This window comes from Ischnura elegans, chromosome 11, assembly GCF_921293095.1.
Source record: "Ischnura elegans chromosome 11, ioIscEleg1.1, whole genome shotgun sequence".
NCBI lineage: Eukaryota > Metazoa > Arthropoda > Insecta > Odonata > Coenagrionidae > Ischnura > Ischnura elegans.
The window spans coordinates 7,430,843-7,456,699 of record NC_060256.1 but is presented as its reverse complement, the minus strand read 5'-3'; the positions used below and the strand labels follow the sequence as shown (position 1 = coordinate 7,456,699).

General features: G+C 37.7%; 1 protein-coding gene across 6 annotated transcripts in view; it reads left to right on the top strand.

The window, feature by feature from the left end:
• LOC124168449 (metastasis-associated protein MTA3) overlaps nt 1–25,857 on the top strand; it is a 169,137-nt gene extending 143,280 nt beyond the window's left edge. For 2 of the 6 annotated variants that reach the window (XM_046546696.1, XM_046546693.1), the window contains exons 16-20: nt 4,187–4,399; nt 5,132–5,251; nt 5,349–5,366; nt 20,731–21,145; nt 23,176–25,857. In XM_046546696.1, the coding sequence (XP_046402652.1) occupies nt 4,187–4,399; nt 5,132–5,251; nt 5,349–5,366; nt 20,731–21,145; nt 23,176–23,284 (875 nt within the window). In that variant the 3' untranslated portion in view covers nt 23,285–25,857. Of the gene's footprint in view, nt 1–4,186; nt 4,400–5,131; nt 5,252–5,348; nt 5,367–5,932; nt 6,017–20,727; nt 21,146–23,175 lie in introns of those variants that run through there. The other 4 variants (XR_006866936.1, XM_046546695.1, XM_046546694.1 and 1 more) reach the window with 4 other exon arrangements.

Below are 25,857 nucleotides of genomic sequence, written 5' to 3'. Positions count from 1 at the left end.
TTCTTATATTTTTCGGTTCTTGGTACCGTTCTGGTTCTCCCCCATCAGTTCTCGATACTCGGTTCCAAAGATGAACTCTTTTTAAATTTGCCATTAATTCAGGTAATTAAACAACCACAAGAAGTGAATGAAAGTAATTTCACGAAAGATGTTAATTAGCAGGAAAGCTCTGTAAAAAAAACTCAAGATCGCCTCCATAATTTTATTTACCAAGTAAAAAAGTTAAATAACACATTGTTAAGAATGCATGATCGACCAATATGTCTCATTACATCAGGCAGCCACTGGTTCTTTCTCCAGGTATTTTTTTGTAACTTCTAAGTCAGATTAAAATACATTCTGTCATGTAAATAGCTTGAATTGTTACTTTAATTGACAACTGATTTGCATGCTTCACTGTCACAGTTCTTATAACCTCAACAATAAACTACTCAACACGCCGGTACAGCGACAACATTCATAAACTGAGCGGCCATGAATTAACGCAAAATTGTGATGCGGGGTTGCATTCTGCAGGATAACCACACTTCTCGACGCCTTGCATAGGTTTATCAACTTACGAATAGGCTCTCGAAATGTATCTTGCTTGTATATCGCAGAATTGCTGTATATACACATGAATCAATCTTAACACCTCTCTCAGACGAAACCATTTTCCGCTAGTGCCGTTCACGGCACAACACACGGCGTTGCAGAAAGTCGTTTCGTCTGAAAGCCGCCCGAATTTCACGTGAACGGCGGCCGGTGAAAAGTTGTTTCGTCTGAAAGCGGCGTCAATCTAGCATAGCCTATATTTCACGCCGTAGACGGAGCATCGCCGGGCCGGATTGAAATGGGCACCTTGCCGTCAACACAACGGTGTGATTCGACTCGTTTGAAGACATCCATAGACTTATAGTATACTATACAATACTTACAATATAACTTATAAGTTGAAAGAACGTCACCGTGCCTTGGCCGGCAAAAAGTCAGCTTGTTTAAAAGCGGCCTGTGGCAGTGGCTACAGAATGTTACAATGTTGGCGAGAGCGACAAATTGATGACCCCTTAAATGCGCGTGTCAGGGAGCAACTCTCAAAAGAAAAAAAAACATTGATGCCATGCAATCGGAAAGAAATGTATGCATTTTCAAATCTTTTTTTTTTTTTTTCACTTTTTGGCCTTTAATACGCTGCGAACCATTTCGGGTTTGGGCGCCAAATTCAAATCCTCGCAACAATTCCGAACCGGTTCCAAAGCACTGACTTTATGCAATCGGTTCTTGATACCGGTTTTTTAAGAAAACTTAAAGTAACGGGGTATTTTTTACCGGCAACAGTGGAAAATATCGCGCCAAATTCGCAGAAAAAGTGCTTAAACGCGAAATTTCGTAGAACCAAGTGAATTTCGCGCAACCTTGGAAATTTCATGTTATATTTCGCGTTTTGCTGTTTGCGAAAATTCGGTGCCCCTACTAATAGCTTAACTATGTAATGTGGAAAAGCTTTTACCTTAAAAAAACGGGTATTAATGTGAAGATTTGTGGGTGCTTCAGGACGTTTATGTTTTGTTGGTGCTGTGCTGTCAGAGTCAACCAGCAAGGAATTACTGCTGGTATTGTCTTATTTTTCTGCAGTCATCTATTTTATTATGAATTTTCAGTAATTTTTTTCCATACTGAGCAATTAATGTATAGTCATGGGTGATAATTCAGTTATCTAAACCTGGATTGTCATTCTCCCTTGATATAAAATAGGAGCAGATGAATAATCTCTGATCATCACTGATTCTAATAGCCATCCTAATGTTGTAACATAGGATCCATGATATCCACATTATGATGAGATATGATGTTGTTCCGCAGAGGAGGGATGCTCTTGCTTGCCACCAAAGACATGTCACGGAGAACACTTCCTTGGTTCTTCCACAGTCCCTCTGTGGAACCACCTTGGAAGGGATTAAAGATAGGACCTTCGAGTGAACTGCAACAAGAGCCTTATCTCTTAAAAATGGAAAGTGGCGGATTGGGTAAATATTTTGCTAACAATGGACTGCTTACTGAGAGTAAGAGTTGAAAGGGGCATAAGCCATCAATGATAAACACTCTCAAAGAACCATAGTTGTAGCTACCCCAGGAGAATAATTTATGATGTCAGTTGTCAGGTAACTTTGAAGTCAAATTCAAGAAGTGAAAGATAAGGTATTCCCTAGTAATTTAGGGACGAATTAGCACTTCGATCGAATTTAATGCAAAAATTGTACAGATGGGGATGGGGAGCAAAACATTACATGACAAAAAATTACTCGGTTTGCTAGGGGAAGGTCTAACCAGTAGTTTCAATCAACTCATGCCAAATTTTCATGGGAACATCCTTGTAGATGAGCAGAAATACAAAGATTTGGATAATTATCTGGATGAAGCTATTCTATTTTCAGAAAAACTAGGCTTTTAAATGAAAATAATATGAAATCTGCCCATAAATGATGCAAGCTTTTACAGACTTCTTTACTGGCATTATTACCTACTTATTTTGCGAATCCTATCATTGATGAAGTGAACTGAAACACTTATATTTAGGGTAGAAGATCGATTATCCAGAATGCACGGAACCAGACTCATTCTAGATTAATGATAATCCCAGTGTATAGATCAGTTACATGGATGCACTGCAACCCTGCATATATTTTTTCCGGAACATGCATTGGGATCAGTGGAAATGATGTATTGTTGAGTCATGGGTCAAGTAATGAAAAAAAACCAGTTAAATTCATGAAATTAATGATTAATGAGGTGATTAAAAATGACTCAAAGCATTTGAAAAAGTTCTTCATCTATAAATTGCGACAGTAGGTAAATCATGAAAGTGATCTTGGATGGAATATACAGTATCAATATTTTTACAATGAGACAGAAAAATCAATGTCTCCATATTTTAAGAGTTCAGCTGTTGCAAATTCTATATCGTTTTCCACACCAACTAGCATAAATGTATTGGTAATTATCAAATCCTCTGATTGGAGGTAATTCCAATTCAAATGTGTAGCTGTAAATAATAACCAATTTGAATTTTGACTTTTACATTTAATATTAGTTGTTGCAGCTAATCTTATCAGTGCATGGTTCATGAGTATTTTATAAAAACTACTTGGTATTGACTTCAGAAACAATCTTCAAATACATAATTTGCATGACTCTTAAAGAGAAAGGCCTCTCAGGCAGTGGGCATCGCGGCTGGGGTCGCCCACCTTACCACTAACTCGAGAACGTAATGTGATGGCCTTTCACTCTTCCGCTGGAACTGCTTATTTCAATCTGAGATTTCATCCACGTGTCATTTGGAAGAGTTAAAAATATTTTGAGAACATCCCCTTCAGAAAAGGGATTGCGATAGCCCATGTAAAAACTACTTCAAGGCTTCAGAGCATGAAACAACGTTCACTTTCACTTGTGGGTTTTTAAAAGAAAAGATGAACTTCTGATCGGAAAAGAGTGTCTTCAAGTAGGAAAGCAGTATCTGAAGAAAATTTTTTTAGCAACATTTTGATTCTCACCGCTGCAAAATCAGAGGGTGTTTATAAAAAGACAAAGGTATAATTCCTCTTCATGACAGTTGGAGCTCATCGTACACTGATGATGTGAATTCTGTTGTGCAAAATCACCACATCTAGAAATCCGAAGTCACATAATGAAATTTGAAGACTTTCAAAGAAATGTTGAGGAAGAAAACGGCAAGTTAGTTGACAAGCTGTTGCAGGATTAGTGTGAACACAGCCAGGCTCTGAAATGGCAAATCAACCATTTTGGTTGCCATATTTTCGACTGTGCTGCTATAAAAACTTGAAAGTTTGAAAAATCCCAGGAAACCTTCTGTTGTTTAGATACTCCATTGTTCAGATTTCTGATCTTCTACTGTACTTCATTATTTCATTTAAAGAGGTTGAAAATTGACTCTGGTCTATAATATTGTTTCATTCAATACAATTTTTTGCAGTGAAAGGGTTCATTTCTATCGAGGTTGAAAATTTATTATTCCTTTGGGAGGGAAATTTGATCCCAATTTTTTTCCCCTGTGGGTAGGACATAGGCATGTTCAATAGAGGTTGGTTCCAAAGAGGATTAACCGAATTGCTGAAATTTTGATGCTAAAATAAAAATCCTAAGTATTTGTCTTTAGGCTACTTATTATTTCATGAACTTGTATTTTCAGGTCAGCAGATCATCGCTGGAAAATCAATCGCTGAACTTAGGGAATTGCTCCGGTATCGCAAGAAGGATCGAGGCAGTGTCACTAATATTGCAACTAGTCTTGGGCGGTTGGGAGAGGTGGCGGCTGCGACACCCGATTGGTTGGCTCCCACCAATCGAGATCTCCTTCCTCGATCAGACCGCGTTGCATTTCCTCGCCCTCCACGAGGCCCAGGTGGGATATATATCTCATTCTTCCCTTTTCAACCAGTAAACTAATCTATCAGCTAGTGCATTCAGTGCAGGATGGACTTTTTAAACTTTAAATCTTACTACGTATTACGAGTAAGGTTTTTTGAGGTGCCTTTTTAAATGTTTTATTGAAATCAAGAAATTAGGCATCAACTTTAGATCAAGCCACCTGATTTTATATTGGTGCAAAGAAAGAGTGCAGACTGTGTTTCAGTCGATCAAATCTTTGGAAGCTGTGCTGACTACCATGTAGGAAGTTCAGACTGTCTGGGAAAGTTATAATATTGCTGATAAGTATTTGTCAGAGAACATTATCTATCATCAGTTTTAACAATGCTGGCTGATAATTTCCTGGGTCGTGCCTGTATCCCTTTTTTAAATATTGGGGTTACATTCGCTTTTTCCAATCAAGAGGTACTTTCCTGGGGAAAGCTATTATTTGCAGTGGCTGTTACAAAACTGTTTTGGAGTTTGTATCTTCACATCTGAAAGTAGCGTAGTTTAGTGGTAACACGTCCATTCTTAGTTTTTCACCTTGGATTCTCATCATAGCTTAGTCTATTGGGCGTAACTTGTTCTATATTTGATTTAGTGTTCATTGATTAAATTTTTGTAATTCGCAAACTTGAGTTACACATTTTGGCCATGAATAGCGTTTAGTTTTTTGTTAAATATGGAAAATTAATGTTTTAATGAACTCATGTTTTGTTTTCAGATGGTAGTATCCTGTATGAGCGTATTCCCAACAAACCTGAGGCTGAGAAGGCAAACTTAAACAACATTTCACCTTCATTATTGAAACGCAGAGCTTATGAAGATCTGAATGGCATGGATGGTAAGTTTTTACCTCTTATACTTCAAAAGTCATTACTGTTCAAGAAAATCAGCCTATTCAACTAACTGAGTTTTCCTTTTTTCTGGCTTCAAATCAGACATGGAGTGGGATGAAGGTGCGTGACTTGTTTTAATGTTTCTTCTTGAATGTTTTTTTATATTCTCATATCAGCATTTCATTCTAAGGTCTTAGTATCAGTTGGTAGGTGAACTACTATACTGAGCTAGCCTTTCTGAGAAATTTGTGATTGTAGAACACCTTTTCGTATTTCACATAATCTCTAAATATTGGAATATTTTTGTCCATTTTACAAGCTATTTTACAGGCAGTTTTTCATTTTGGGATAGTGTTAACTAATATTGATGAAGCAAATGATTATGGATTCAAAATAGATTTTGAGTGTGATGATAGGCCCATGAGTACGCATCATAAATTTTGTTATCTGACGTCAAATGTCTTTCCATAAATGGGATTTTAAATATCAATCATGGTTTGGCCTGGCCATGGCCTTAGAAGGAATGTAATAAACAGAACCCTGTTAATAAGAAAGGAAGCATTACTAACTGATGTAGACATGTTTCACTGTCAAACATGCCATTTATATGAATATAAATGAATTTATGATTTCAAAGAATGTATTTCAATTTGAAAAATGTTAATGCTTACAAAATTTCGTGACAGGTCAAAAAATAAGACGTAGTTGACTGGCAAGTAAAAGCTGCAGGCAAATGACAAACTTCATGGATTCAGTGGAATTACAAATGGGTCTGAAACTTTAATCTATCTACCTCAGCACCATATTCATCCTTTAGAAGTATTTTATACTAAATTTTCTGGCTCAATGAATTTTTATAATAGCCACTGTGACAAAGAAATTTGGTTAAATATATATGTGCAAACAGTGATATTTGATTATGATTGGTGACTGCAACATTTTTAATTCATGCTGTAATTTAAGCCTTCTTTAATTTATTTCTTAAGTGTAAGGTTTTTGAGGAAATGTAGAGGTTTTACATATTCAGTCACCATAATACTCAATGCATTGTCATAAAAATTTCTAATGTTCATCATTCAAAGATTTGTAAGTTAAGCATATGAAGTGTCATGTCTCACTTGACTTGAGATGCCATTGTTAAATGATGGCAATTTCAAGATATGTATTAATATTTCATCTTGATTGTAAGAATTTCTCAACTATTGTTGTGACATTGCCCTCCACTTTTCACTATTACATTTGATGTATATCATTGTTTTAATACTCCTTCTACAACATTTCTCTATCTCATATTTTAAAAAGAATATTTTTACTGATTTATAAATTTTCATATTAGAAAACCATAATTTTGAATTGCTTTTTTTTTGGGATGTTATTTATCATTAACTTCTTTGAAATTCATGAAAATTCATGATTCCATACATATTTTTGTATACTTGCCTCACAATTTGGAGATGTGAAACCTTTCTTTTTTACATTTGGAGTTGAAGCCCTTATCAAAGGTCTGTGTTACTTATTTAATCACTTTCTCTAGATTTTTTTCTGCTTTTAATGATTCTTTAGGGAGTGCAACTCTTTACTAACCCTTGAGTCATTTACCACAATCTCTTGCTTCAACTCTTGTGGATCTCAACATAGTCACTCCAGGGGAATGAAGACTCTCAATGTCTTCATAATTAATTTATTGAACCCAAGTATTTTAAATGCTCTTCTCTTGTCTTAGATAGTACATTTTAAAATACTGTTGATGATCTATTCAATTTGTGCTTTTTTGTGTGTCCTAAATGGTGATGCAGGGGCGTTGAAACTTGCTGGGTTCAATGATTAAATGATGTGAAAATCAATTGTGCTTCATCCGCCCGGTTTGACTCTCTCTTTCAATCTTCTCGTTGTATACCTCTTGTCATAAAGGTTTGTCTTTGGCAAATGATTGATCTGTGGGATGTCGTCGAATGTTATCATGCTAGTGCAGGTGATGCAGAGCTTGTTGTCACTGGAAGCCTGGGAAGTTAAAATATTTTGGATTATGAGGCAGTAAAATTTAAAATTTTTACGAGCCTTGTGATGTATATTTTTTGTCCTTTTGCCCCTCATTTCTCTCTATGTTTTGTTTGTCCTTATCAAATATGATCACCCATTTGGCTGTCTTCGAGCAACTTGTGTCACTAAATTTTTTATGAAATGATTTAATTTTTTTTCAAATGTAAAATCTAATGCATTCATCCTTGAATTTCTGCATGGTTGCTCTAAATTTGAAAAGTAATATTGGCTTCAGAATCAATTTTTTATCCTTGGGATTCTCAGTTACTTTTCAAGTCTCCTTCGGCCTGAGGTTGATGCTAAAAAAAATTACTTATTTTTTATATTCTTATTTTTTTAAGGCTCTCAGTAAATTATTGACATTTTAATGTTGTTTCTACCAACAAAATGTTCATGTGATCTCACTGTGTAAAATTAAATGAATTTTATGTTTGTACAATTGATTTATTGTAAAGCAAAGGTATAGGAATGCAAGGTTGCTCATTGCCATTCTCAATGGAAATTTGATAACATCTTGCATTCCTCTCTGCTAAAGCTAATTGCCTAATGGTTTGTTTAATTACAAGTCAATTTCATCTTTTAATGTAACATTCAGATTAATAAAGGAGGCATTCAATCGAATATAGTCATGTTTCCTTGCTTGCCAGAAATCAGGCTGTGGTAGATGACCAATCACAATAATTGCCCAGAGTAATTTCCAGCTATATATGGTTCATTTTCAAGGGTATATTATGGCTAAGAATATTATTAACATGAATGTTATCTTGAATAATGTAGCATTCAATGACTAGAACTAAGTTCGATTCAAGTAGAGTGTCTTAAATTTCTATCTTAATTTTCATTTTATCACTCGGGCTTCGTTAGAAAAATTCATCGTGAAGAATTTTTCAGTTTGGGACTTTCTTGTAAAGGATCATAATTCATTAATCATAAAATACATAAAAACCATTACATTTTCGTGTGATGTCGTAACAGACTTGTCCTTTTGTTCTGCTCATCACCTGAATGATTAGTTGCTCATCTTTACTCAAAAGCAGCTACACCACTCACTGATTTTGGAAAATACCTCTTCAAGTTCTTAATATTTGATCATTAAGAGGAGATATGCTCTATATATGATGACATTTGCCATAAAATTGATTTATAAAGCATGAATAAATAGTTTCCTTAGCTTTTGATGCTTAATTTTGTGGACAGAAATCCTGGGTGGTGTATTATCTCGATGTTCGTGAAATTTCTATTATTTCGTCAGAGATTTCAATATGAATTACTATGGATCATCAATTTCCCTCTTTAGTGAGCCACTTACTCAACTTATTATTTTTAAACACTTGATGATATTAGCTTTTGTCATCATACAATTTTATAGGCTAAATTCATGGTGTGGAATTCCTAGGGATGGTTATTTTAACCTCAGTGGAATTATGTAGGTGTTATTTTAAGCTTTAGAGAGGCTTATTTAGCGCATCAAAAATATCAGTTTTTAAATTAGGTGTTTTAAAACCCTTTCGTGGGATGCATGATTTGTTTACTGCAGCTACTCTGGAAAAAAAGTGCATGAACATTTTTTCGGCTGTCACCATCAACTATTGGAGATATTTGGCCCTACTGCCTCATTGTTGTTCTCACCATTTTATAGCATAATACTCGCACGCTCCGCGCGCTCGTTAAGGGGCTCCGCCCCTTAAAACCCCGGTTCCGGCTTCGCCGTCTACATTTGTGGTCGTTCGAAGACTTTTGAAGTTCGAATAATCTCAACACGGCTAGGGGCCGGCTTCGCCGGCCAGGGGGTAGGGAGGTGCCCCACTCATTCCTCGGAAGGGCTTCGCCGTTCCTCGCTGAAGGGCGGCTTCGCCGCCTGGGGGTTTAGTGTGCCAGAGGGCGAGGGCATTTCGGAACTGTTTCACCGTCATTCGTTTAAGGGGCGGCTTCGCCGCCCAGAGGTGGGGGGAGTCCACAGCGGTTGCGCCGCTTGAACATCGGGGCGGCTACGCCGCCCGGGGGTTGCTGAAGCTCCCCCTCGCCTACGCCAGTTCCTCGTTGTGGCGCGGCTTCGCCGCCTTGGGGTTGAGGAGCCCCCCGCGGCTGCTCCGCCTAGCCCTTATAAATGGTCTTCCCCACCGAGAGGGGTGCCCAGGGGGATTCGGGGATTTTAATGTGTTATGCATGCGGTGACCAAAAGTGCACAGTGATCATGTAGCGATGATTGTAAAAGGTAGTGCAATGCGGATTAATAGTGGCGACAAGTACCCATAAAAGAAGACTTAATGGCAAGTTTTTCATTTTTTTTTCGGGGGGTTCCTACGGAATACCGGGGGTTTTATACTTGTGTTAAACCAGTGGTCACTAAAAGTTCTCATAAATTCCGTGCCAATAAGTCCTAGGGGACCGGAAGAGTGGTCTTACGATTCTTTTCCCTGGAGAGGCTATTTATTAGAAATTTTTTGGGAGGTTTCACGGGGTTATCGGGGGTTTTAATAAGTGGTAGGGGCACCGGTTAAATTGTGTCGAAAACTATACGGAAAGGCGAGTTTAAATTTGTTTTATTTTTTTTCGGCGATGTTCCAGGAGGTAATCGGGGGTGTTCTGGTAATTTTTTCCGTATGGTTTACGGTGGCTCGCCCTCACCAAATATTCCGGATCTAGAGCTCAGAGGGGACGGGTAGTGCGGCGTAATGTTTGCGAGAAGTTCCCAAATAGGAGACTAAATGACACATTTTACATTTGGGGGGGATTTCACGGGGATACCGGGGGTTTAAATGTGTGTACTCCTGGCGGTCACCATCCATTCGCATAAATTTCGGGGGGATGAGTCGTTGGGGGCGGTGGAATAGTCACGAAAAGTACCGAAAAAGTAGACTTATTTGAAAATTTTATCTTTTGGGGGGGGGGGGGGTGTATGTGGGTTTACCGGGGGTTTATAGGTTTTTACTGCCAGCGGTCATCAATCGTCCACATCAATTCCGTAGCGATGAATGGTAAAGATTGGAAAAGCGGCGGAATTGTGACGAAAGGTACCCGACAAGGCTACTTATATGCTAATTTTAATTTTTTAGGGGGTTTTGGGGGGTTAAAAGATGACGGTACTATATGGTCACATTCATTTACTGTCATGTCTAAAAGAATTGTGCCCTATGACATCCATATTTCGAAAGTAATACAATAAAAAGCAAACCAGTCCCTGAAAAATGTTAGCAGTGCCCGCCATTTTTATTTTTTCGCGGTTAGATCCATTAAACTTTTATTAAAATGTTTATGTTTTCTGAAAGACAATGCATAGCTGTATGTAACTACAAAGTTTGAAAGAAATCGGTCGAGTTAAAATTGACAAAACCTTGTGTTAATCTTTTGAAAATCGTAATTTTCGGTGATTTTCGGAATATTTTAATTTTATTCTCAGTAACCAAGGACGATGAAAGAAAAACGTTACCTACATTTCGTAGACTATGTTATGAGCATATATAATAATCATTTTCAATATCCTACACCTGTAATTACGACTAGGGGAGCGGAAGTTATGAAATATTTTTCGAAAACCCAATTTTTGGACGCCATTTTGGCAGCAAATTTCTTAAAAAGAAACTTATGACATAACATAATTACGTTACTACATTTACCAGCTTTCAAAAAATGCATTAACGATCCGTGTGGCATGCACGGTTCGCGCGCAGTAAAATAAAAACCGGAAGACGGTCCCCGGAAAAAGCGCGATTTCGGCCATTTTGTCGTTCTAGCGACGACACGTGGCGGAAACTTCCGGTTTTCGGATTTTTTCTCCGAATCATTTCGGGTTCCCCGCACGCGTGCCAAATTTCAGCTCTCCAGCACTTCTAGAAGTGGTCGGGAATTTGTATCCATGAGTGAGTCAGTCACCACGAGGGCTGTATATAGATAGGATTACTACGAATTTATTCAGGAAATTGCTTAGTATGGTTGAAAATGTTTGTGGTCCCATTGCATTTTATTATGAGACGCAGTTGCTAACCATGTGCATATGCATTCTGCAAATCATCAATTCTCTGAGAAGTCTTGGAAGTAAATTATGAATGCAATGAAAATCCCACTAAGACAAACATTTTTTAGCTTTTGTACCTTGTTGATTTTATCATCACTTTAATAAATACCAGTTAACAGCCTTAATTATAGTTTATTTCCCCATGAAATTCAGATCGCTCTACTGTAAGCATTGGAAGTGGCAACATTTTGTAAACCTTTTTGAGTGCATGGTGGGTGTCTACACACGTAGGGGTCTGACTGGAGAATCATCTATTGTAATATTTGTGGTCATGTTGATCATACTAGTCAACAACAATGAACTCTCCTTGCATGGATAGGAAGTTAGATCACTGTATTGAGCAAATGCTTAAAGGCTCATGGAATTAATGACTAGGGATAGTATTTAGTGAGTGTTGATCTGGTTTTCATGTGCTAGTTAGCTGTTCATATTTTTATATCTTTCCCTATTCTTTCAGGAAGTAACTTATAAACATTAGCATGACGTGCTCTGTGTGTGCCCCTCTTCATAAAAGTTTTAGGGGGAAATGTCGAAATACCTTTATCCTCAATTTACTCAGTGTGCAAGCAAATAGAACACACTACATTTCTTAATAAATTATGTATCATATTCTTAAACATTTAGAACTACGAATGGAGACTAATATTTATGTCATTCAGAAATCCACCAAATTCTCTCTCCTGAGCTACTCAAGAAATACAGCAGCAATTATGCATAATTGTGTGGTGTGGGGTAAGATTTGATGTTGTGGTTTGTCTGGCACCTTAAATGATGCATGGCTATAATATTTTTTTAAATTTATCCATGCCTTCACGTACTTTTTATTTGGGCATGGCAATTCATACAAATATGTTTGTGAAAATGGAGAGGGAGATCGTTTTCATGATCTCAAATTGGGCACACCATGGAAAGATAATATACCTAGTTAGTACCATGTGCTTGGATAGGGCCTGAAACCCAGGGTTTGACAGTTTACCCTAAAAAGTTTATGGAAACGTGGTGCATTTGTTTTTGGTCTTAAGAAAATCGTGTCCAATTACTGACCCATTTACTATCACATAGGCGTGGTCTTGCCTGCCACCTCATCAAGAATAACTTAAGGGTGGTTCATTTTTTTAATTGGTCATGATGGAATATTTATTGATCTATCATCCAACTCCGGAAAATTTAAATGGTGGGTAGTTTTTAAGTAATGTCCTTCAAATGAATCCCTAACGAGTTTTTATCACACGAGTTCAATATTTTGACCGTTAAATTTTTACGTCATGAAAGTATTGTTTTATCGTTTCCTTAGTTTCTTGTTTCTAGAAAGATTTTGGGAATTTGTAATGCTAGAATAGTTATATGGTACAGTATGGCCCTGCAAACTATTTTTATGCCATTCAACCTCTTTAGATCATGACATCTTTCGTATGCATTTTCGCCCATAAGATTATAGGCAACTTTCAGGGGCTCTGTCACCTAAAATTATGGCGAGGTGAATGAATTTTCTTCAGTAAAAACACCCCATTCTTGGATACTCCTTGGATTCTTGGATTCTCCTTATGCGATATTAGTTTTCATGCTTTGTATAACCTGTTCTCAGTAATTTGCTCATGTTAACTGTCCTAATGTCATTTCCTGCTCATCTTTACGCCATATTTAACTAGTTTCTATGAGATTGAACTTCATTCCTGTGTTATGAACATGTCTTTATTCAATTTTATTTGTCCATATCATTTTGTAAATTCACATCTCACAGGAGCCCTGGTTATTCTTGCTTGCAAGCAATTAATGTTGGTTTTCTAATTTTCATGAATTGTTCATTTCTACTAGATTTTATATGAGCATTGATGTCATTTCTTCATTAGTAATCCATTCACCAGAAAACTGTTTTCTACGATGAACTTCACACATTATGGACTTATTAAGTTGAATCTGTCTTTCCCCACTTACATCTCCTTTTTATTCCTCTGTTCACCTGTTTATTTACTTCTTTATTTTTTAATGTCCCAGTTGAATATATCTGGATTTTATTTAAGTAGGAATTTTACTCATGTTGCTGGGTGGGTTTCGTCACTTTTTTTCCCCACAGAATTTTCCTAATTGGGCACCAGCAATTTTTGCTTGGATGGAAATGCAATGTTTCATTGGCTTAGTCATTAACTTGGTTACACTTTCAGATCAATAGTGGCTACGAAAGAGTAAACTAGGTAAATTTAACGTTAGAATCCAACATTTCATATTTGTTTTAAATTTTACTTACAAGAATGTTTTAGAGTCCCATAGAATTTGAAGAGTCACTTATGTATGTTTCCATGGTTTTGCCTGATGCAAAAAGTATACTTAAAACATCCTGTGCACCTTTCAGTCCCCTGCCACACACCAAATGAGACTGATTGTGGGTTACTATGAAAATGAGTAGTTTGGCTCGTCTCATCTTAATGATCTGTGAAATGAGTGAACGTAGATTCAGTCAGCTTTTCTTTATGCTCCTCACTTTAAACTGAACAGTGTAGTGCTGTACCATTTTTCTCTAAGTGCTCCTCAGGGTTTGAAAAATATTGATTATGCAGGTTGTCAATTGTTTAGGAAAATATTAATTTTCTCTATACTTCTACACACTTAACACATATGGGCACAACAGAAATAGACTGAGATAAGCAATGTGGATTGTCTCAGTATAAGTCAAGTCATTATGAATATCCTGTAGTTGTAAGTTTTCATTCGTTTGCAGCTTTGTATTCATGATGATGCATGTATCGTTCGCTATAAGTTGTTAGGAATACAACAAAGTTTCACCAGCTGTCTTGCTAGCATCCTCGGGTCATCCTTCCTTAAGGACGCTTGCTGGATAGCTGGGAAAACTGTTGTGTTTATCCTAAAACTTGAGCGGATGTATTACAAAAATTCATACATCATTAGCGGAAGCCATTGTCAATGTTTGCTAAACGCATGTATTGAAAGTACAGAATGTTTACTGCTGAATGTGTAGTATGAGGCTCTTCAAACTTAACAAGGTTTCAAGCAAAATTGAATATTGAGTTAAACCATTACAGTGCCTAAGCATGAATCATGTGGAGAGGTTCGCAGTGTTGTAGTGATGAAACACTCTTAAGTTTCTCTGATTTCCTCTTGACTGGCTGGTATTTTGGCCTTCCTACTTAAGATTGTCCAAGAAACTTCAATCAGGCAGTGTCCACGAATGTGGAACAATAAATACTGAACTACAGAATTGAGCAAGCATTTCTGTAGGGTGAATCAGTGTTTACCAAGTTCAATACCATTGTAATGACTCAAAGCTCGTGAAAACAATTGAGACTTTTTCTTTGAGGACTGCATGATTGAATAGAATTGAGGAATTTTAGGAGTAAAGATGTGATTTAAATGAATCGGTGATTTGTGGGAAGCCTCCATAGTGGAGATTGCTGATGTAAAAGTGACATGCATACAAGAACCAGTATGGGCAATGACAGTCAAAAACATGATGTGAATTTCATAATTCAAGGAGATACCCACAGACTAGCCACTTTTCAGAATCACCCACAAGTGCATGTTAGAGTGAAAATTCAACAAATTGGCGATCATTGACCTTGATCTGGATTTGAACCCGTGTCTTTGGTATTCGTGAATTAAGGAGGTATAGTTTCATGTTCCATTCAAGCCAATGGTTTTTCTGGAGAATATTTACACTTTGATGTGGATTTCCTTATAAATGGTACTTCCACATCTATTTTTGGTAATACTTATGTTATGCATAGGATGAGAAATTAAGTTGTGGTGTAGACATGAAAACCCACATGCCAAATAGGATTAGAAGAAGTTGAGATTGCAATTGGTGTGTTGAAAAGGGAGGTGTAGTGGTAGGTCTAAAATAGGATACAATTGATTTACATAAAAAGGAGGCAAATAGGTATTTTCAAGTGTTTGATGCGTTAACTTCTGTGGCTCATCTAGAGTATTCCTGGGGCCCATAAGAGAGAAGGGGCAAGAAAAATTTTGGGAGGAAAAGTACAGTCTATGGTCGTATAATTAGAAGGAAAATATATTTTGAATTTATATATTAATAATGTGGAACATGCCTCTTAGTCAATAAAAATTTATCTCATGAGAGGCAAACGTGAATGTAATTGTGGAAAGATCCAAGGGCTAGCCAGAAGTGTAACTTTGTGGAGTCGCTTGTAAATGCATTCAAATGATTAAAATCCTCCTCTAGGAAAGTAGGAAACCCATATTCCATTAGGTAGAGCATAATTCTTATAAGCAATGTGTCCAATTCCGAGTAATCATGGATAGAGTGCAGGTCATGGCTTATGATTTTTCTTCTTTGCAGTATTTACCAATGTAATTTTATTTCATCAGTTTTTGTGTGCCTTTTTAGTGCTGTGTGAATGTGGTTTACTCCCCAATCCATTAGCCCCTCTGTTTTGATTTAACTCTCCGCCATGAAAGATGAGTCTTGCTCTGCACTAGAGGGTTGCAACCCAGCAGAAATCCATACACTTCTTAACCAGGTCCTTCGTTCCGCTGAGACCCCACCTCAGTCCACAAATTGAAAGGCATATCCACTTGAAAACAAAGACCAAGTGCCAGTCTTCCTACAAAGCTCTCAGCATTGGTGCACACTCATCTAGCAAAGCAAGGCAGTGGGGGTTGGATTGTTTTTTTTTTTGCTCCAGTTCCTGGTGACAAGAGGTGATTTCTCCAGTTGTGGAAGTATTCGTCAAATTCAGTTTTGGTGCTTTCAGGTTTGCTTCTCTCGCAATCTCTTGCCCAGACCTAGGCAAAGTGCTTGCCTGCCTAGTCTGCTGTTGATCCCCAACAACGTAATACTATACTTGATTATTGCTGTAAAAGAAGTGAAATGTATTATTAGATTTGATATGGTCAAGTGTTTTTGTTCTAGTGACCATTGAACCAAGATGGTTCAATTTGGGGACACATGTAGGGAATAAGAGTCACATCTTGGAATCTGTAACTTGTTACAGCTTTTGGAGCATTTTATTTAAACCTGTAAAGGCCGTAGAGCTAAATGCCTCGTATTCAGTCACATCTTGGAGTTTAGGAAGAGGCATTGCGAGGCTTGTTGAGATTGTTGAAAATAAATGAGATCGACAAGACCCCTGCCAAGATTGTGGTCTTCATGTAGTTGTGAACTTAACTAGATCTTCAAGGAGCTTGTGCTCCAACTTTTATCATTATCTATATAGATATCTAGAGAGCTTGAAGAAATAATAGCATGCTAATTTTTTTTAGTCCAAGTCTTACTTATCAAAGTATTGGAGAAAACATGTTGAATCTCTTAAACCCTGTATAATAAAGACAAAGTGAAATTATTGACATTACTCCTGTCATCCAATCATCAATGGCAGTACCCTTAATTCATGTTTCTGTTTGTCCCTTGGATGTTGGACGATGTTGCTGTTGTATGATGTAGGTGGAGTTGTTTGCTTGTAATTGAACCATAAAATTGGTGATTTATAGTCATTGTGATTGACCCGACAGAAGACCAATGTATGAATGCTTAAGTTGGCTAAAAAGTTGGATTTCATTTTGTCAATGTGCAATGAATATTATTTGATGTTGAATCGACTGTATTTTTTGCCTTGGGAAATTGCTCTGTGGTGAAGCTCTTGAGTAATACCATACCATTGTTGTATGCCATTGTTCATTTCTAGTTTCCCCATTATACATGTTCTTAACTGTGTTATTTGAGTGCTAATTGCATCCTTAAAAAGATAAGACATTTTAATCATTAAATGTGTAAATAATTGAAAGAAGAGTTATTATTATATCTCTTTCCTGGGTCTAAGAAAACATCTACTAATGCTTATGGTGGCTGTGTGGTAGGGTCATGAGGATATGGCTTTCCGTTTTTCGTGATTTTAGGGGGCATTTTGTATTCACAAAGAGAAATTTTACTGAATCATCCATGGAGTTTTGAATTGACTTCGGTTATATTTTGTTATAGATGTTATAATCTACAGTTTTAATAGAGAAGTTATCAGTTACTTAATGCTTGCCTACTTAGGAATATCAGGTTTGTCTTGTGTTAAGCTAATCCACTATTTTAGTTTATATTTGGACGATAGGATCAATTACAAAGTGCTTCAAAATACCTGTTAATGTGTCGGTAGAATCTGCCGTGAAATGAAATTGTGGGCTCTCTTTAAATGCTAGTTTATGCTACTGGGTAACTTGTACTTGCCCTTTGATCATGCATATGTGGAAGTAATTTCACCCATCTGAGAGAACTTGTGATGAAATGAGTTCATGAAGGTCCTATTGTTATGTTACCTTTGTGTTTGCTTCTATGTGAGGAGTTAGTTTTTCTAGTTGCAGGCATTGCCGATTTGCTCTTTTCATGTTGTCAATTTCATCATTGTATCATATTTAATATGAAGGCGATCATTATAGATCAAAACTTGTAGCGGCAGCCTAAAACAATACTTAGATCTCAGTGTTGAACCAAGTCTATCTTTAAGTTTCATAGTAATTTATTGATATTTTTATGGTCAGATGGCTATGAAAAATAACTTTTGAGTACTCTGGCTGACCTTTTTTGCTGTGTTTCAAACTAGATCTTTTGGAATGATACTAGCAAGGTCATTCTACTTTTTTTTGCATATCATACTCTTACTCATCCAGTATTTATAGTGTCAAAATGAAGATCAGGGTAGAGTATTAAATGTTCATTTTATGGGTTTAAAATTTTTTGTGTTAGCATATGTTGGTGAAAAGTGGTGGTGACATTTTAAAGTCATAAAATTCATTTATCCAAATTAATTGTTTTGCATGCTTTGTTACTCTTTTTATAATATTGTTCTATGTGTTAAGATTCTATTCATGCTTATTTTTGAATTGATGGGTAATTAATGGACTATGGTAAGAGTGGCTCTGTAATGATCTTAAACTGTTCAAGTAATTCCAGCAAAATATTTATTAATTTTGAAATTTATCAGCAATTTTTATCCCTTCTCTGAGATATAGCCTAAGATGTTTTGATACTGTCTTTCTGTACTTAAACCTTATTCCTAAAACCCATCTTTCCTTTTTAGATGTTTAAGGTATGATTGGCTTCCCACATGTGTTTAATTTAAGCAGAAAAAAACTAGATACTACTTAATTTTTCTGGCTTAAGTTCCCATCATCACATTTCCCCAATGAAGTTCTAATTGTCATTTAGTGTGGGACCTCAGGACTAATTATTTTAATTTACAATTTTTGTTCTTAACCTCTGCTTCATCACGAGCTTCTGCCATTATTAGAAGTGAGAATAGTTTTTGTTGAATTAATTGCATCACCATGGCAGAGTATGAACTAACTATTGGGGCACTAACCCATTCCATGTCACTAAAAATTATGCCGCCTATACCATAACAGTTGTGACAAAAAAGAAAACAAAACTAAGCCATTCTGCATCATCGTACGGAATGAGCATAGTGTCATGAAAGGTCTGGACAAGTCTTATCAATTGGTGTAAATCCTTGGTGTTATGTTTATTTGAATCCACCTAATCCTGCTTTGTTTATCTGTCTCATAAAAATGGTCTTGGTGGTGATGGGGTGAAGTCCTTGCCTGCTAATGCTGAGGTTATGGGTCGGACCGGAGACTCCCGGAATGTTAGACTATTTTAAAAGTTCTGTTGGTTTGGCGACCTCTTAGGAAACCTACTCGTGCTTGACCCATTATCTTTCCATGAGATATACTTTCCAGTTGAATCTGTCTTTGTTTTGTTGAAATGATTTTTAAAGAATTGTCACTCGTAATTACGATTGGCAAATGGCGTGTTCCAAAAAATTGTTAAAAATAGTGAAACTAATAAAATACCGTTTAGTTATTCTATTCTGAATGCTGGGTAGTTGGTGGCTTATATACATGCATCCTTAACTGCAGTGGAAAAATTCCTGCAGGAGTCATCTCTTGTGGAAACTTAAGCTTTCTGAGAATTTACCCTTGCTATACTTTGCAGTTGTGGTGCTTTACAGTGGTTGAAAAACCTGATGCCAGGGACATGGATAAACATCAGAGAAGGCATGCATGTATGACTTTCAGCTTAGTGGCAGAGAAGGATGCTTTTTGCTGGGCAATATAATTTCTGTGAACTAGAGATGGTTGGAATGTGTCTACCATTTATATAGTCATAATGGAGTTGAATTGTTGGCTAGCATCACCCATTAGAGGAGCACATTGTGTATTAGATAAGGTAAAAGGGATGCTGAGGAATTAAAGCCATTTAGAAAACCCTCGAGCATTTGAAAAATTGAATTGAGTGCTTGTGGCCCATGGAACTTAGGTAATCATAGACCCCTTCCACCTCTCCAAATGCTGCTCAGATGTAAGATGAAACATCTGATTCCCATTTTTTGAACTTTAGGGATAAACAATTGGAATGATATAATATCTCAGAATTAAATTCTCAACTCTTCAGCCAATCCAAAATCTCCCAACACCCCCCTCTGCCCCAGTCGACCACCTTCCTCCCTCCACCATTGCCTTCCATTGCCAGTGCCAGAATGCCAGTAGTTTCGAGGTGGATTTTTTGGTGGGTGGTAAATTAAAAGTGTGTGGAAAGTACAAGAAGTTTTATTTCAGTTAGGAAAACCAAATGGAATTGGGAACTTCACTTCTGATTGTAACACACTGGCGTTTACCTTAGAAAGTTGGAACAGGTACGAATATCACCTTGAGTCGTGAGTTATGATAGTTTGATGACAGTAGTGCTTATCATGTAGTGGGACCTGTGGTGCTTGGAGCACCATGATTCAGTGCTCCTTTCATCAGATAAGGGGAGAGAGTGGGTAGAGTACTTTAGCCTCTGACCAAAGGGTCCAGTACTCAAGTCCCTGGAGCCTTTGGACACCTGCAAACAATTTTCATCTAAGTGCAAGGTGGTCGGAGGAAAAGACATTTCCCTCCCTCCAGGGCTGTGTGAAATACTCACGTACCTGCTCTACCCTCACCTCTCCAAACCAACCTTTGGGTTGAATGAATCACTGCAGCCACGTACAGACAATCTGACTTACTGTTGTCTCCCATGGATGAGATGAAGGAGCTGTCACTTGAATAGTCTTGGGCTCTAATGGATGGCTTCTGACAAATTGAACTGTGGCCTGCATGGTGGATGGCACCGTGGAATGTATTGGTCCAAGCCGTGTTGGGAACTATTGACTGCTCACATACGAGCTCACAGTGCAGGCGTGGGTACAGAAGGAATATACCATGCCTTCCACAGCAGACAGCAGAAAGTCAGATTGTATGAAAGCAATCTGAGTGAGTGAATTATGGCTTAAAAAGTGTTGAGCTTAGCTCTGGGGGGACTGACTGTCTTTAGGATTTAGCTGTAGTCTTCTCAGTGGATAAGTGGTCGTTTTTTTATTATTTTTTTGACTCATTGCTTCTGTTGTACTAATGTTGTTTTTGTGTGTGTGCTCTCTTTACTCCCAGCAGCGCCCAGTCCTGCAAAGCGGCCGGCTAAAGAGCCATTGACGGGCGGTGTAGGATTGAGCGTTCCCAGTCTGGGGGTGGTGGGCAGTGGCGTGAGGACGGGAGGGGCAGCCCTGGGGGGCGTGGGCGCTGGCGGAGGCCTCGGAGGCGCCATTGCGGGGCTGCCAGTGGCGGCGGCAGCAGTGACGGCTGCGACAGCGGCCATGGTGGCTGGGGCTGGTGGGGTGGCGCCATCGTCGGCCGTGGTGGGGGAGGGCGCTCCTTTTGCCTCTCCCCTCCTCGGCCGCTCCGTCATCAACCACCTGAACGGGAAGGCAAAGATAGCGACAATGAGCCGAATGGGAGGCGGGCGGAAGCAAGTGATCTCGTGGATGGATGCCCCTGATGATGTCTACTTCAGAGCCACGGAGGCAAGCAAGTGAGTCCGTTGTTCTTTGTGAAAGAAATTGTTGCAATTACATGTGGCAATACTTCTAGGAGTAAATTTTTTCAGAGTTGAATGAGGAGTTTGAATGGATAAAGTACCAAAAAATTTAACTGGAATTAGTTTAAAAGTTTCTTTTTAAAAATTTTAATCAGTCTGAATGGGTAATGCATGATTTTCTCTTCCATAGTGAATTTTAAGCTAAATAGTGACTCATGATCTTATGTTTACAAATTAGAAATGCATTTAACTCATAATTTCGTGCTGAATCAATAGTATTGTTATTGTGGATAACCTTAACCTTACATGTTCTCGTGAAGTTTTTTGCCCAGACATGTTTGTACAATAGTTTAAAGAAATTGGCAATTGGATTTATAAAGCAATACGTTTTGAGACGTAATTTTTGCCATCTTATGTTATCGGGTGAATTGACTCCCACGGAGAGGGTCCACCCTAAGCCTTCGAGGTCATAGGTATTACCAGGGGAGAAAATAGAGCAGTGGCCAAGTTGCGTATGAATAGTATCAACACACAAAAGAATCTGCTGGAGAGTCTCAAACACATTGGCTTCATTCCCTCCCAGCAATCTTAGCCTCTCTGCATCTCAAGAATACAGTGAGGCAGTTGTTCAGCAGTAGAAGGTTATTTTAAAAGAGCCATATGGATTAAAAACCAAGTAAACAATGACAAAAATAGGAATGGGAACAGAAAAATATAAAAAGTTATCAAGGAAAATCATAAACCTGGAAGAAGAATTGAAAGTGATCAATTGCTTTGACAATGGAGCGTGCGTCAAAGCGATATTGCACGTAAGTTGAAACTCACGATGTCTTATTCTGAATAAAGACGAAATTAAAATATTAGTGACATCAGGTGCTCCAATCTCAGCACTTACGTGAAATTTGTGCCAAAGCTTTGGCTGTATTTGAATTTGTAAAAGAAGATGTCGGTGGTAATCGCTCGGAGACATTTAGTGAAAGCTCAGATGGGTTCCAGAATTTAAAAGGCGAGCAGGTATTTTCAATGCAGCCATATCAGGTGAATCTGCAAGTGCTGTTAGCACAGTCGACACAACATTTTCTGATAACCTCCAAGCTGTGATTGAAAGTGGCACCTTTCCCCTGAACCAGTTTTTAATGTTGACGAGGCGAGATTGTTTTGGGAAAGAATCCAATTTTGTTCATTCATTTACAGGGAAGAAAAACCAAAACCAACACAAACAAACAAACTCGTTGAGCAATGAGATGGTATTCAAAGTACCATTTTCCTATCATTTGGGGGAGCAACAAAAGATTGTTTTTAGACTGGTTTGAAAATTCGTCAACTGCTGGATGAACCCCTGAGATAGCATGCATTTTTTCCCTAGATGTTAGCCATCGCGCACATGCAAAATTTTTTTAACAAGGAAAAAACGTCTTTGAATGTGTACCTACTATCTGTAAAGATATTTTATTCTATGATTGTTTATAAAAATAAGTTTTTCTAAAGCTATTAATAGGAATATATGTGATTCATAGGCAATTCGATACTCAACACCTATGCTACCGGGAATGCATCCCTATCTTCCCAATGTTATAATAGTCTCAAATAATGCAAATTCAATTAGGGCAAAGACCCCAAGGAATGCATCCCTTGCACTAAGCTAGGCGTGGGTGTGTATGTTAAAATGTGCTTTCATTAATTCATTTCTGACTGCATGGAAGTATGAAATTTATCCGAAGGTAATAGCTGTTCTATTTAAGCATTGCTTTTTTCTTTAAATTTGAACTAAGTATGATTTGAAAAATTTGGGATTATAAGTATTTGAGAGCGTTTTGAGATTTAGATTTGGATTCATATCCAAGAAAATATTGGATTCGTCCAACTCGACTTCATTCTGTGTTTCATTTTGTGCTGAAATTTTTTCAAAAATATTTAACAAATTTAGTTAGAAAGTGCTATTGTTGGCTCCAGGTAAAAATTATGTTGATTTTTCATTATTTAAATAGCATGTCAGTGATGATAAATTCTTTTCATTCCTTCAGAAAAATGAGGAGGCAACTCAGTGCAACGGACATCCGCCGGGCGGCACGGAAGCCATGGAGGAAGCTCAGTGTGAAAGGAATGGATGATTTAGTCGTAATTTTGGATTGACACACTAGTGGCTCAAGTTAATTTCTTTTGTGAAGTGTTTCACAGTGCTGAGGCCTACCGAGATATTTGTGCTGTTGCTGTCACTGTGTGTGTGACAGAGTGTGATGCCTCTTGGCTTATTGCATGTTGTGATACTCGGGAATATTCTTATTCGGGGGTGCTCATGCGACCTCAAGACAAGAGCTTTGGCGAACTGAGGCAGAATTGGAATTAATCCATGATGCATACTGTAATTAGTGTTTTGGGGCATTGGTTATTGTTTGGACCTCACTGTATGCCCCGATGAAGTTGTTGAAGTTGGTTGTAATTTGGTGTCGTGAGTGTAAGAGGCATGCGACAGTGCTTGGTGGTTTATTTGGAACATGGGAATTGCAGTTATTCCTCCCTATGTGAGGTGGGAACCATGTAATGAACTTATACCATGCTTGCAAATTAGTCAAGACTCATTTCCCCTCAAGTTTTTCTCCATTTACCAATTACTGGATCATATTCTCCTCCATTTTGTGGAAATACTGCCAGGACTTGCCGGTAGCAAGCTATGTCGATTTGATTTGTGAATACGTGATACATCGTAGTAACTTTTATAAGTGTGAACTGTGGTTAGAATTTTTGTACTTCCTATATTCAAGTTCACCATTCTTTTTGTATTGATTTGATTTATTGTTCTGATTATGTTTTTGGCCGATACAATGAGGAAATGTTTGTTTTTAGCCATTCCTTGGGAAATGTGAGATTTTACTCACCTTTTTGAACTGAAACAGTATTTGGAGCGAATCTAGAAATGTGGCCTCAATGGTCCGTTCTAATTTTGTCACAATAAATATGTTTTATAAGCACAAATATATTTCCCGGTTTGGTTGGTCGTAAAAGTTTTCTAGTGGCTGGGCTTTTTTCAAATGTAAGGAGGCATTGGCTCTATGGAGCACACGTGTCGACGACATAAGTGAGGGCATATTTGCCAGAAGAGTGGGGGTTGAAATGGAAACTGGACGTGGGTGCCCTCTCCCGAGTTTATCCCCTTGGCTTGGTTATTTCGGGTGTGGGTGGGTGCTAGTAAATGTTTTTTGCTGCTGCGAAGAGCACTGCGGAAAGTGAATATTTGGTCATGAATTGATTGCTACTGGTGGTGACTGTTGTCGGCCGCTGATGGCGTGTGCACGAAGCTAACCTTTGGTTTGTTGCCAAGGATTCTGTGCATCTGTGTGAGTGTGTTAAACATGTGTGAAAGTGCACATTGAGTGATATAAGTTTTTGAATCAGGAACTTTTTTTACATGCAAGAGTGGATGAGTATTTTATTCTGAAGTTAGTTGCTCCCCTCCGATCTGACACCATTCTGCTCCCTTTGTCATGTTCTTCTCACAAGCGACTGGTTTGAGAGCCGGGAGAGGACTTGGGTGTAATTGATTGCCTGATGGTGGAATGTGCACACAGTCTGAGAAGTATCTTCCTTCCTTTGAGCGAGCTAAGTGTGGAGTGGAACGCAGTGAAAGTGAAGTTGAATGTCAACGGAGAGTGTATGTTATGTTGATGTGCCAATGGTATGAATCTTGTTGGTTTGCAAGGGGAGGGAGGGTCGGAACAGTAGTGGGGAAATGTTTATATTTCCGAAGTACAACAATCATTCAAATTTGTCTTTCGTTGAAAGAAATTTCAAGCCTTGGTTGATGAACTGTAATTTATAATTCACCATAGATTTGTAGGTAATCAGGTAGCCTGACATTAAAGTTTCCAATCAACTGTGTCCCCATCACATGTAGGTATTCATGTAGGTTACCTATCCTGCCCTTCATCTGTCCTGGAAATTTGTTCTATCAGTGATGAGTTACTTTCCAAAGATTGAGCATTTGGTATGCTTCAACTTGGTTGTGGTGGTACAAGTTTTGAAGAATAATTGAATGGAAAAATAAAAAGATGAATTTGTTGTGATGGAAGGTTTATCTTGAGAAAAGAAATACCTGTTTCCATTTTATTGAATATTTATTTCATGGACTTGCTCTTCATGTTAGGCCTGGTAAATTTAATGGTACTGTGTACTTACCATGCTGGTCAAATATAGAAATAGAATCTTGATAAGTAACATTATCATTTTCCCTTATCTGGTTTACATTACATTGCAAGTTTGAAGTCAAAATGAGTCAGTTAACTAAATTTGAGGGAGTAATTAGAGAATTGAAGGGTAATTCATCCCAAGTTTGCATCCTGATTGCAACTGTAAAAATAATGCATTCTCATTATAAACAAACAAAACTTAAGCAGGGTCTATGTATCCAAAATGAGCTCTTAGTACTCTTGAAGAACAAATTTAAATAGAAAATGCCAAAAATGTTCAAGTAATTCTTAAGCCATGTGTGCAACTAGACATCAATCTTCAATCTCCTCAAGATCATCGTGTAATCTCTGTCTATTTGGGAACACTGAAGTATAACTTATTGCAAGATATTCTTGTAAGGTGAAAAACTGGTAAAGACATTGTTTTGTCATCAGTGTGAATATTTGTGACCATTTATATCTGCTTTGTATGAAATAAAATTTACTCAGGGTTAAGCAAATACAGCTTCAGAAATTCTCGCT